The sequence below is a fragment of the Diabrotica virgifera genome, chromosome 2 (genome assembly GCF_917563875.1).
Source record: "Diabrotica virgifera virgifera chromosome 2, PGI_DIABVI_V3a".
Taxonomy (NCBI): Eukaryota; Metazoa; Arthropoda; class Insecta; order Coleoptera; family Chrysomelidae; genus Diabrotica; species Diabrotica virgifera.
In genome coordinates this window covers 129228993-129243180 of record NC_065444.1, presented here as the reverse complement: position 1 = coordinate 129243180, position 14188 = coordinate 129228993, and the positions used below count along the sequence as shown (strand labels likewise).

The window sequence follows — 14188 nt, the reverse complement described above, 5'->3', positions numbered from 1 at the left end:
AACTACGTCCCAAAGATATCTTGATTTAGTATCTACAGCTAACCATCAGAATTAAATTTAAACTTGTAATTCGTATTTGCCATAAATTTTGTTAAACTATATCTTACCCCAGGTTGTGGATGAAAAAACGTATTATAATGTTGTTCTGAAGCTATTTCCTTGTGGCATTTTTATAATTAAATTTCCCATTGAAAATAGTTGATTAACGTATGTATTATAATTCAGGAATTTTTGAAACCTATCAGGTGTTGTAAAGGACGATGCCAGGAATAAATTCTACTAAAATGTAATTATGCAGCTTAGTATTTAAATTAAAAACCTACAAATTGAGCAAGTTTAATTTCGTTAGTTTGTTATTGCAAAACAGTCTGCGAGTGGGTTCTCATAATTTTCAAGCAGCGAGGAAAGCTATGATTCAGGTACATACTAGATCAGTGATGGCTAATTTACGTCTCAAAGATATTTTGATTTAGTATCTACAGCTAACCATCAGAATTAAATTTAAACTTGTAATTCGTATTTGCCATAAATTTTGTAAAACTACACACACCGGCAAAATTAGCCGAACACGTTAAAAATGGGACATGTTTGATGTCTCGAATTCCATAAACCAGTAGTCCGATTTGAGTAATTCTTTTAGTATGTTATAGCCTTATTATTTAAGAATATCGGTGTAATAATATTGCTGCTAGACAGGTAAACATCATTTTATACCGGGTGTAACAATCATACTGTGTTTTTTTCTTAAAGTTCGGAACACTCTGTGGAATATTCTGGCATATATAAAATATTAAAATTAAAACTAGATTGTAGACTTAGGCTTTCTTAATATTTTATTTTTTGATTCATTTCCTTATGTTGGAAAATAAAAAAGTTATCTGCTTTAACAACTAGCCATGTTTTTTATCAATAAATCCTCATGGTAGGAGAGGAAAGTATGCTAAATTTGCAGTTACTCGAGCGTTATGGGGATCTATTGGATTGTGAAGGGTGGGTGCTAAAACCAAAAAAAGTTAAGTTAAGTTTTCCATAAAGTGTGGGACTCTCCATTTTTTAATTTAATTTTCCATTTCCACCAATCTTTTTTCCGATTTTATAGCGTCATCTATCCATAATAGGAAAAAAAGTGTCGAATAAAAGTTACTTATTTTTACGTCAAGGATCCAAATCTGCAATAAAAATTGGGGGCTCCTATTTAAGATTTTAAAGTAAACCCCACCCCACCTCTGTGGGGGTCGTGTGTGGTGCCATTCGGTAGATTTTTGAAAAATATTGAATAGGTGTATTTTGCAGTTTTACGATCTGATGTTCATTTCGCCATCGCAAGGTTCGTATTTAAAATTTTTAATTAACCCCTCACTCCTCTCCGTGGGGTGTCACGAGCCCCCACGGAGGTGGCGTGGGGGATTTAATTTAAAATCTTAAATAGGAGCCCCCAATTTTTATTGCAGATATGGATTCTTTACGTAAAAATAAGCAACTTTTATTCGACACATTTTTTCGAATTATGGATAAATAGCGCTATAATCGGAGAAAAACGATGGTTTCAAATGGAAAATTAAATTAAAAAATGAAAAGTCCCCCACTTTATGGAAAACTTAACTTAAATTTTTCTGATTTTAGCACATACTCTTCACATTCCAATAGGTCCCCATAACGCTCGAGTAACTGCAAATTTAGTATACCTTTTCCCCTACTATGAGGATTTATTGATGAAAAACATGGATAGTTGTTAACGCACATAACTTTTTTATTATCTCACATATGTAAATGAATCAAAAAGGAAAATGTTAAGAAGGCCTAGGTCTACAATTGAGCATTAATTTTAATATTTTACATATGCTAGAATATTCCACAGGGTGTCCCAAACTTTAAGAAAAAAACACAGTATGATTGGTACACCCGGTATAAAATGATATTTACCTGTCTAGCAACAATATTATTACAACGATATTCTTAAATATTAAGGCTATAACATACTAAAAGAGTCACTCAAATCGCACCACTGGTTTATGAAATTCGAGACATCAAACCTGTCCCATTTTTAAGGTGTTCGGCTAATTTTGCCGGTGTGTGTATATCTTACCCCAGGCTGTGGATGAAAAAACGTGTTATAATTCAGGAATTTTTGAAACCTATCAGGTGTTGTAAAGGACGATGCCAGGAATAAATTCTACTAAAATGTAACCAAAAATTTTGAACATCTTTAATTATGCAGCTTAGTATGTAAATTAAAAACCTATAAATTGAGCAAGTTTAATTTCGTTAGTTTGTTTTTGCAAAACAGTCTGCGAAAGGTCCAAAATGGCCGTTTTTTGCAATTGCATTATTTATTGTTAAAATAACTTTTTTTATTCTTTAAGGCTTTGAAATGAAGGCCTTTCAATTCCAAACATAAATTTTTTTTGAAAAGCCCGATTAGCGAACTTGTTGCTTGGTATAATATCTAAGCAAAAAGTGCATCATTTTTTGGTTGTTTTTCTGAAAATGTGTTTTTTTTTGTTAAAAAATGAAAATATTTACTCGCAAATAACTCGAAACGTATTAACTTGTATTGTATTAAAATGTATTAAAATGAAGTTAATCGTTACCGCTTCACAAACAATTTACTTTACTTATGTATTTTTTATATGATCTGCAAATTTCATCGGTTTAAAGTGGTTATTTTAAAAGAGTTACAGTTGAACGAGTCACTAATCACGAGTGTATGCAAAATTTGAACAGTAATATTTTAACCAGTTTTTGTCTTATAGAAAAACAAAATGAAATTATTATATGTATAAAAGCAAAACCTACATTTTTTATTCTTTGAGATTTTTTGTATCACTTATACTTTTAAAGTTATACTATTGTTATTAAGAGGATGGCTAAGTACGTATTTCCGGCTGCAATGCTATTCAAATGGGGATTCATTTTTTTCGAATCCTGAGAAAACTAATAAATATTTTTGAAAAATCTAAATGCAGAATGAAAGATTACGTTATTAGCGAGGGCCGAAAGTCCCTGAGAACTTCTATCAAGGGCGGATCCAGGGAGGGGGCCATGGGGGCCATGGCCCCTCCGAGATTTAAAAAAATAGAAGTTTTTAGTTTCAAACACATATATTATGTACAGAACAGGGGATAAATATGTCTTCTGGACTAGAATTGAATAAAACCAGTAACAGAAGCTTCAAGAATGGCATATGATGTTTTGTAAATCAAAATTTTGATAATTTTACAAAGTACCAATTGTTAGAACGACTTTGGCAACCATCAAAATCGCATCAATTTCCATATTCTGTACACACAAAGAATAAAAAAGAAATGAAGCGTTACTTGGGTCATCAGCACTTAGAACAAAGGAGTTGGTTAGTACCTTTGCTATTCAAAAAGGATTGTTTTGCAAGTATTGCATTTTATTTTTCTAATAAAAAATATGGTCACAATAAAGGGATGACATTGACAGCCCAAAGCCTTGTCACGAAACCTTTAACATCTTTCGCCAAACTCATGGGCAAAGACGGAGCCATAAAAACCCATGAAAAAACAGCATACCAGGATGGTGGGCCTGGATTTTCTATAAAGTGATCGTAATGGCAAAAGTCAGTCATTAAACAGATAGACGCTCAGAGGTCTAAACAGATACAAGAAAATAGAGAAAGACTACGACCAATAATATTTCTCTAAGAGGCCATCGTGATGATGGCCTTCTGCTTCTGGACGAAGATGCTGGACCTAGCACTGAAGGGAATTGTTAAGATTTAAAATCGCATCAGGAGATAAGGCTTTTAAACAACACCTATCCACAGCATCTTCCCGAGTAACATACATTAGCAGCCTAGTCAAAATCAATTGATAATATTTTGCGGTGAAGAAATAATTGATCAAATAATGAATCAGGTTCAAAGTGCAAATTATTACTCTGTCCTATTTGACGAAACGACCGACGTATCCCACGTGGAACAGCTTTCTCTAAATTTGAGATGCATATACACAATAACAACATTCGTGAAAACTTTGTTAAGTTCAAAATCAAGAAAGACGGAAAGAACAAGGTCTGACAGGAGAAGCATTGGGAAAAGTAGTATTAAACTTGTTGAAAGTACTGCACTTGGATCCGAAGAAATGTGTAGAAATTGGTACTGGCTTTAATAATACTTTAATAAGGATAAGTTTTGAATGTCTTTATGGCACTCAAAAGTGTATGTAAAGTGCCTGAAAAGTCACCATTGTAACAGTAATTTTTAAAAATTATCCCCAGACCCCCTGATACCCCTCCCCAAAAAAAGTTTATGGCCCCTCCCGAAAATCGGTCCTGGATCCGCCCTTGACTTCTATAATGTTTATTTTAATAAGTTACAGGGGTGAAAAACTAAGAGAAAATTTAGTGTGATTTTTAATTTCAAATATCTCATTCAAAATAAACTTTTCATTTATTCTAAGAAACTTTCGGCCCTCGGTAATAATTTAGTCTTTCATTCTGCGTTTAAATTTTTCAAAAATATTTATTGGTTTTTTCAGGATTCGAAAAAAATAAACACAATGTCCGTGGTAATATTTTCCAAATCTATCTTCGTCTTACAACGCACTCAGTCGAATAGAACATTGTCAGTCAGACATTGACAATCAGTGACAATTTTAAATATTTGACATGGCATCGGGAACATTTTGAGTTGTTGATTAAATAATATTGATGTATAGTGTATTTGATAAATAATTGATTTAAGACGCGAACTTAATAAAAAGTTATTTATTGTGTATTATTTGTGGAAGATCCAAGCAGAGAATACATCAGGATAATATATTCTGTGATCCAAGTATTTTGTTGTTAAAGATGTTCAAAATTGTAAGCGTTTCATAGTAACAATATATTATTAAGAAATCACTTTAACACTTTTCCTCTTTTCTCGATTGAGTATTAGTTTTTGTTGTACATATTAATTATTACAATCACTGAATACATAGTTAGTGAAAAAATTATCAAATTTATTAACTGAATTAATAATTTGCAATTATACAAATAACAGTTATCCAAGAACATTCAAAAGCCATCTCTTTAAGTTAATGATGACATTTTCAAGTAGAATGACATTCTAGTAATGTTTACATATTATCCATGTAAAGACAGTAAAAGTAGGGATAGCCGTAAAATATTTGCGAATTATGTACCGATGGCCTTAAGTTGTTTACTATAAAACCAAATTTTTTCCAAAATAAGCACTTCGAACAGGAGAAACTTACAGATCGTATAAACAATACACATACACACAAAGTAAATGATAAAGTGGTAACGATTAATTTTATTTAGGGTGATAAATAGAGGGAGATTTTCACGATTATTTTTTTACCAAAAATAAGGGTCAACTTTATTTTGAGCGTAACTCGTTTAGTTTGGATGCTAGAAACTTAAAAAAACAGAAATAAAGCTTTTTTTAAACACTTTAAAAAAGTTGTAATAAGTTTTCCCCAAAAAGTGCTTTATTTTTTGGTTATTTTACGTTAAAATATTCTCTTTGGAATTTGACGAATATTAACCTATTTTTAATTAGCTATAACTCTGCTTCTACTAGGTTAAGTTTTTCCCGAAAATTGCTTGACTTTTTGGTTATTTCACTTTAAAATATTCGATTTGGAATTTGACGAATAGGACAGTATTTTTCATGAGCTAAAAATTTGCTTTTACTCAGTTTATAGACTTCAATAATACATCATTTCTTTCGGTTTTTTATAGGCTAGATTTTTGCGAAGGATATTGTTTTCGATAAAATACTTAGTTTTTAAGTTATTTGTGAGAAAATGCCTGAAAATGTGTTATTTTTGTCAAAAAATTAACATTTTCAATCGCAAATAACTCGACAAGTATTGACTTGATTTAAAAAAACTCTATAAAACAAAAGTTGCTTAGAATTAGTCAATTTACCTATTTCCGGATCATATTTTAAACGCGCGTTTAAAATGAGAAGGGTGACTGTCACCTCCGAGAAGGGGTGACTGTCACCCCCCAAGTAAAAGCAACCGACGGTACAAATTCAAATTTGAAGTGGAGTGTAAGTAGAACGTAAACCCAAATTTTCATGCAATTTGGAGTTGACCCTGAAAATTACACTCCAAAACGGTCAGTTACTGGGCTATTAATACACAATAGATTTAATATGATATAAATAAGATAAAAATATAAAATTCTTGATTTTTATGGGTGGTTTTATGGTTTTTTTCTGAGGTGCAGGATATATTTATGGGTCTACCCTAAAATCCCGACAGCCAAAATCCCGACAGCCAAAATCCCGACGGCCAAAATCCCGACACGCCAGAATCCCGACAAGTTTGATAAGTTCCTTTTTAACATATTATTACATTTATTTCTGGTTTTTTGTTTATGGCCATCTGTTTTTTATTTTTTATTGCTAAACAAAAGTATTTACCATTTAATATGAACTAATTTTCTAAATAAAATTTCTAACATGGGTGTATGAATTAAATTATTTTTTTTGCTAATATACAGGGTGATTGATTAGTAGGGTAAAGCTCAATAGCTCCGCTATAGTAATAGATAGCAATAAAAGTTAATAACAAAAATTTTAGCCACCTTTGAGCTTCACATTACAAAATTAGAATGTTACGGTGTTCGATAACACAGTGGCAGACCAAACTTATGTTTTTTTAAATGGAACACCCTATATTTTATTTTAAATTCGAAATCCTGTTAACTTCTATCACAAAAATATAATGGTTTGTAATGTTATACAGGGTATTTACAAAGTTATAACCAATTTTGTATGAAAATCGTAACAAGTTCAACTCCCTGTATAAATAAAAATAAGCAAAACAACAATGGTTTATTAATGCCATATTTTTTAACGTATTGTCAAAATTTTCAAGAATGGTCGATATTGCTAATTTTCTTTATATCAAATACAGGGTGAGTCAAAACGCAAGTACATTATTTTCTCAGTAATTTTAAATGGAACACCCTGTATTTTATATCACTATTGAAAAGTACCATTACCGTACTTTAATTTTTAGATAACATTCTCTATGTCTAAATTTATTAGTTTTCGAGATATTTTCATTCTTCAATGGACCAGTAGCGTGGCCACCCAAATCACCAGAATTTAATAAACTGGACTGATTTTTTTGGGGTTACGAATGAAGTTTATTAAATACCTCCAACAGCAAGAGATGAGATGAAAAATAGAATACAAAGTGTATTTCGATGTGTTAATTTACAAATGCTCCGTGGAGTAAGTAGCTTATTCAATGATCGTTTTTAGGCGTACATAAATGTGTTAGGAGATAATTTTGAACACCTTATGTAATTAAATATTAAAAATATTTTATTAAAAGTAGCTTCTAATTTTTCAAACATGTGTTTTTGCAATATGTATTACTGATAAATTATGTTTCGTTCATTATTTGTTACATTGTTACATTTACATACAAAAGTAGTGTTTAATTGTCTTCACAAAATATTGTATTTTGTGTTTGTGTGCTTTTTTGTAAAATTTATTACTAATTTTCTTTGTTTATTTGTTGCATTTACATAAAAAGATAGTTTTTAATTGTTTCAAAAATGTTGCATATAGTGGTTGTGTTTTTGTTTGTAAAATGTATTACTAATAAATTATTTTTATTTATTTATTTGCTACAGTGTTACATTGATTACCGGATTGATAATCGGTAATCTTCAGTTATCAATTCAGTCATGGCTTACTTAAAATTTAGATAAATTTAAACACAGAATAATTTGCTCTGAAAAATGAAAATATCTCGAAAACTAATAAATTTGGGCATAGGGAATGTTATATAAAAATTAAAGTACGTTAATGTTACTTTTAAATAATGATATAAAATATAAGGTGTTCCATTTAACATTACTGAGAAAATAATGTACTTGCGTTTTGACTCACCCTGTATTTGATATAAAGAAAATTAGCAATATCAATAATTCTTAAAAATTTTGACAATAAATAAAAAAATATGGCATTAATAAACCATTGCTGTTGTGCTTATTTTTATTTATACAGGGAGTTGAACTTGTTACGATTTTCATTCAAAATTGGTTATAACTTTGTAAATACCCTGTATAACATTAAAAACCATTATACTTTTGTGATGGAGAAGTTAACAGGATTTCGAATATAAAATAAAGTATAGGGTGTTCTATCTAAAAAAAAAAAAATATAAATTAGGTCTGCTAATGTGTTATCGAACACCCTGTAACATTCTAACTAATTTTGTAATGTGAAGCTCAAAGGTTGCTAAAATTTTGTTATTAACTTTTATTGCTATCTATTACTATAGCGGAGCTATTGAGCTTTACCCTACTAATCAATCACCCTGTATAGTCCAATATAATATGTATAAGCAATCCCACCACTTACTGGCCAACGGCTTCGGGCGGATGAGCTAGTATGTGGAAGGGCACTTTTTTGTCCTGAGATCGAGAAATCGGTCTTGAAGGCGGATGAACCAAGGATGGTCAACGGTGGAAGGATGCAGAAAGCAACGGGGAACCACTGCATTAAAGACTCATAGAGTACCCCTAGTTAAGTCATTACGGTGTACACAAAAAATAGTGGAAACTCTACTGATCATGGGAATCGCATACCAAGATCCGGCAGAGAGAGAAAAGCACAAGACTACAAGGCTCACTCGGTCGTAAACCTGCAAAATCCTTGTACAAAAATGCAGAAACCAACAACTTTAAGAGTTGCAACGTGGAATGTGAGAAGTTTGTTCTCTGCAGGAAAACTGGATAATGTTGAACAAGAAATGAATAGACTAAACATCGATGTTTTAGGAATCAGCGATACACAATGGCCAGGATCTGGGAAATGTTCAACACGAAATGATGGCGTATTTTATTACTCCGGAATCGACAACAACACCCATCGGTACGGAGTTGGAATCATCATTTCAAAGAAATGGAAAAATTCTCTGATTACCTGTACTCCTTACTCAGAACGCTTAATATTAATACAAATTAAAGAAAGACATAACTTAATAAATCTTATTCAAGTCTATGCACCAACAGCAGATAAAGATGACGATGAAATAGAACAATTCTACAACGACTTAGAAGAAATGCTGAAAGCAATAGAAAAGCATCACATTAACATAATAATAGGCGATCTTAATGCCAAGGTCGGTCAAGGTAAGGTAGGAGAACATGTAGGAAACTATGGACTTGGAAACAGAAACGACAGAGGAGATCGATTGATTCAATTTTGCCAGAGCGAAGACTTCGTAATAACAAACACCCTTTTCAAATTACCTCCTCGGCCATTATATACATGGACATCTCCACAACATACCAAAGAAAAAATAGTGAGAAATCAAATAGACTACATTCTGATAGCAAGGAGGTATCGTAATGCTGTTAAATGTACTAAGACGTACCCAGGAGCTGATATAGGCTCAGACCATAACCCGGTAGTTACTGTGATAGAGGCGAGACCAAAAAAGATTAGGAGACCACACAGAAAGACACTAGAATTAGATAAACTTAGAAATAAAAATATACGACAAGAAACAGGAGAAGAAATAAATGAAAACCTCAGTTCAGTGCAACAACAAATTAATGAGACGGATAACGTTAACCAAAAATTACATAAATACAGCTATACAAACAGCAGGAAAGAAACATCTGACAAAAACAACAACAAAGAACAAGGGGTGGATGACACAGGACATACTAGACTTGATGGAACAAAGAAGAAAGATGAAGAATTACCTAGATAAATACAAAGAAATAAACAAACACATAAAAAAGAGAATAAAAGAAGCCAAAGAGGCGTGGATTAAAGAACAGTGTGAAGAAATGGAAACCTATGAGAAAAAGTACGATGCGTTCAATATGCACAAAAAAGTAAAAGAGATAACAAGAAGCATAAAGAAATGCGAAATAGGTAAACTTAAAGACAAAGATGGAAATCTTATTGTAGATCTAGAGAATAAAATAAAAAGATGGACAGAATACCTGAATGAATTATTTGAAGACGATAGAAACAACTTAACTCAGATAATCAATGCAACTGGGCCAGACATATTGAAAGAAGAAGTAGAATACGCAATAAGAAACGCTAAAAATGGAAAAGCAAACGGACCTGATGAAATCCCTACAGAACTGCTGAAGCTTTTGAATGATAAATCCGTAACCATAATATTGCATATATTCAATACAATATACAGTACTGGTATAATACCGCAAGAATGGTTGCTGTCTACGTTTGTCACCATACCGAAGAAAACTAAGGCAATGCAATGTTCAGATCATCGAACAATCTCCTTGATGAGTCACCTGCTTAAAATATTTCTTAGAGTCATCCACAACCGAATCTATCAAAAACTAGACATCGATATTAACGATACACAGATGGGATTCAGAAAAGGATTAGGTACAAGGGATGCTCTCTTTGCCTTGAACGTTCTAACACAGAGATGCCTAGATGTTAACCAAGAGGTACACGCCTGCTTTATAGACTTTGAAAAGGCCTTTGACAAAGTACGCCACAGTAAACTCAAAGAAATCCTGGAGAGTAAGAACATTGACACCAGAGACATACAAATAATATTAAATCTGTACTGGAATCAGCGAGCTAATATAAAAATAGAAGAACAAACATCGGACGAAATAGAAATACGTAGAGGAGTACGACAGGGTTGTATATTGTCACCGCTCTTATTTAATATCTACAGCGAACAAATATGCCAAGAAGCTCTCTCATATGCAAACGAAGGGATAATAGTCAATGGAGAAGTTATCAATAACATTCGATATGCTGACGATACTGTGATAATGGCAAGAACAGCGGAAGATCTACAACATTTAGTTGAAACTATGAATGAGATATGTAATAACTACGGCATAAGGATGAACGTCAAAAAAACCAAATATATGACCTTCAGTAAGAATCCAATAAATGACACTAGTATCACAATAAACGGTACCCAACTTGAAAAAGTAAACGAATACAAATACTTGGGAACCCTTATCAATGAAACAGGTGACCAAAATCACGAGATAAAAAGACGTATTGAAATTGCCAGGTCTACTTTTATAAAAATGAAAAAATTATTTTGTAATCGTGATATTAGTATTCATCTACGAACTAGAATGTTAAAATGCTATGTATTCAGTACTTTGCTCTACGGTGTTGAGTCATGGACTCTTAAACAGAGGAATATTAAAAATCTTGAAAGCTTTGAGATGTGGTGCTACCGCCGTATACTACGAATAAGTTGGGTGGATAAAATTACAAATGAAGAAGTAATACGCAGAATAAATAACGAGCCAGAAGTTCTACGGAGTATAAAAAAGAGAAAACTTGAATACTTAGGCCACCTGATGAGAGGACAGAAGTACACATTCCTACAAAATATAATGCAAGGAAAAATCCAAGGACGAAGAAATCCAGGCCGTAGAAGAATGTCCTGGATGAGAAATTTGAGAGAGTGGTTTGGCTGTACCACTAACGAATTGTTCAAAACAGCAGTAAATAAAATTAGAATCGCCCTAATGATATCCAATCTCCGATAGGAGAGGCACTCAAAGAAGAAGAATCAAATCCTGAATTCAAGTTTACTTTTATATAATAGATATTATCATATAAAATATAAAGGAAAAGATTCCTCTCATTGGCTGTATACCATAATAAAAACTTACTAAGGAAGTAAAACTTCACTTGTAGGTAGATGGTATATAAATTTATTAAAATTTTTTATCTAAAAAGATCCAAATTGGATTGAAGTGGGTACATCACTAGTACAAAAAACACAAACGTTTTCGGACCAATCAGTCCATCATCAGGTTGAAAACTTCAGATCCAAAGTAGTTGGAACTAGCTACATAGTTAGGTCGAAAGACCTTAGTATTAAGGCCGAAAACGTTTATGTGTTTGTCTGATTTGTCCGAAAATGATATGATTTTGATATGATTTGGCCGAAAACGTTTGTGTTTTTTGTACTAGTGATATACCCACTTCACTCCAATTTGGATCTTTTTAGATAAACATTTTTAATAGATTTATATACCATCTACCTATAAGTGAAGTTTTACTTCCTTAGTAAGATATTATCATGTCACTTACAACCTTCCATTTCAGTAAGTATAGATTTATATTATAAAATGAACTGTTTAAATAACTTTTTCTTTTAAAATACATAATAATTATTACCCGTACGCATTAGTAAGTAAAAATTTTTCAATTTCAGTACTCTATAATATGATACGGTATTGCATTTGAAAAGGAAACAATAAATATTCACAATGTAGTGGTCGGAATTTTTACTTATGCGAGGATTGTTGCATGTCGGGATTTTGGCCTGTCGGGAATTCTGGCGTGTCGGGATTCTGGCGTGTCGGTGTTTTGGCCGCCGGGATTTTGGCTGTCGGGATTTTGGGCGCCACCGATTTATTATATATTTTATTTAAATTTTTGCTATTGATTTCTATTTAAGATCTATAAGCAAGATCCAAATTTAATTAGAGAAGATCGAGGAAGGGAAAGCCCAACTGTTTTTGATAGTGTTCTCGAAAAGAATATTGTTATGGTACCACTTTGTTCCAAGAACTCAAATCAGGCTGAGGCGAATGAAAGTATTTCTGCTAGATGTTACTACGAAGGAACAAAATTGTTGGCGGCCTACATGTTCCAGCTAGCCGAGAAACCTAAATCAAAAACACATTTAAAATCATAATATTTTTATACCTATACATTTATTTTTATAGTCCCTTTAGAGTGTTAAACTTGTATGATTATAGACATGTTTTTTTGCAATAAAATATATATAATTGATTAAGATAAATAATTTAGTAAACAAAACTAAAAGATCAGTTTCGTATAGGGAAACCTTCTTAACCAGTATAAAACATTGCTTTTATGAGCTTTAAAATCAAATATGGTAAGGTTAAAATTCTACCATATGAAGTGTACCCAACCGGCAGAATGAACTGAAAAAAGACTGAAACAGAAACAGAAAAATTGAAATCCAACAATTGGGAAATATATCAAAGACTGTCTGAAATTTAGTTACATAAATATTATTTTTTTTTTAAATAAATACAGGTTGAAAAATTACTGAAGGTGCAAAGTTGACAAGTTATCCGCAAAACAAAAATTTAAATTTTTTTAAATGTAAAGCAGAAGAAGAACCTTTATGGCAAAGTTATCATAATATATTGTTGAGAGGCTACATCAGAGCGTCATCAATATTTTTTTTTCGAAAGTTCTGCGAACTTTCAACAGTGCGTCGGCAGAACTTGACACTAAAACTAAAGTACCCCGCACAAACCTTATGGAAATTAGGTCCCAGTGGATTTCGTTCATACTTTGGGAAAATACTCTTTGAAGCATCCCGATAAAAAGTTCTCATGGGCACAACTCAATCGTATGAAGGATTTTTATATAGAGGCACAATTTTTCATACCTATGAACTAACATTTATTATTTGTACAGAAAACTAGGAGAAATTTATCAAATGACAGCATTCTAATAAAAAATAAAGTTTTGGAATGTAAAAAGTGGGTTTTGCCGAGACCGTTAAAAATTGTCTATTTTCAACTTGTACTTTAGGCCGAACGGTTCGTCTGAAAAAAAAGTAAATAGTGACATTTGTAGATAATTTTAAGTACTTTAATTTCTATTAACAGACCATTTACTAAAAGTTAATAATTTTCGAGATTTGAGCAAAAAAGCGGGAAAAAGCTGAAATTTTTCGCTTTTTTCACGATTTTTTCAATGTTCCGACAAGAAATTTTGTCCGCAAACCTCATATTCGGATTCAGCAGCCCAAAATCCATATATAATGAAAGAAATCAGAACTACCCCAAAACTTTCCTAGTCAAAACACAATTTTATTGAATCATATGTGTGCCAAATATCTCGACAAAATATTTAAAATTAAAGCTGCAATCTTGAAAAGCGTTTTCCGCGCTCTGATGTAGCCTCTTAAGTGGATTAAATTTGTATCAAGTGATGGATAATGTACAAACTTTAAATAAAGTTGGAAACTTTCTTGTTTTAAAGAAAAATAAATTGTCAAAAGATTAATTACAAAAATTGCTATACATTGTCCATCTATCTATCTATCTATCTATCTAATCAGCCCTAAACATCCATCCTTGGATATAGGCCTCCTCTTCCTTCTTCCATGCCTCTCTATCTTGGGCAATTTGCATCCATTTTGACCCAGTGTGTTTCTTCAGG

At 32.1% G+C, this 14188-nt stretch overlaps 1 protein-coding gene across 2 annotated transcripts in view; it reads left to right on the top strand.

Annotated features, from left to right (window-relative positions):
* Window positions 1-12771, top strand: part of LOC114332923 (beta-Ala-His dipeptidase-like) — a 73854-nt gene extending 61083 nt beyond the window's left edge. For both annotated transcript variants that reach the window (XM_050642796.1, XM_028282713.2), the window contains exon 7: window positions 12441-12771. In XM_050642796.1, coding sequence (XP_050498753.1) covers window positions 12441-12680 — 240 coding nt within the window. In that variant the 3' untranslated portion in view covers window positions 12681-12771. The remainder of the gene's footprint in view (window positions 1-12440) is intronic.
* Window positions 12772-14188: the final 1417 nt, after the last annotated feature.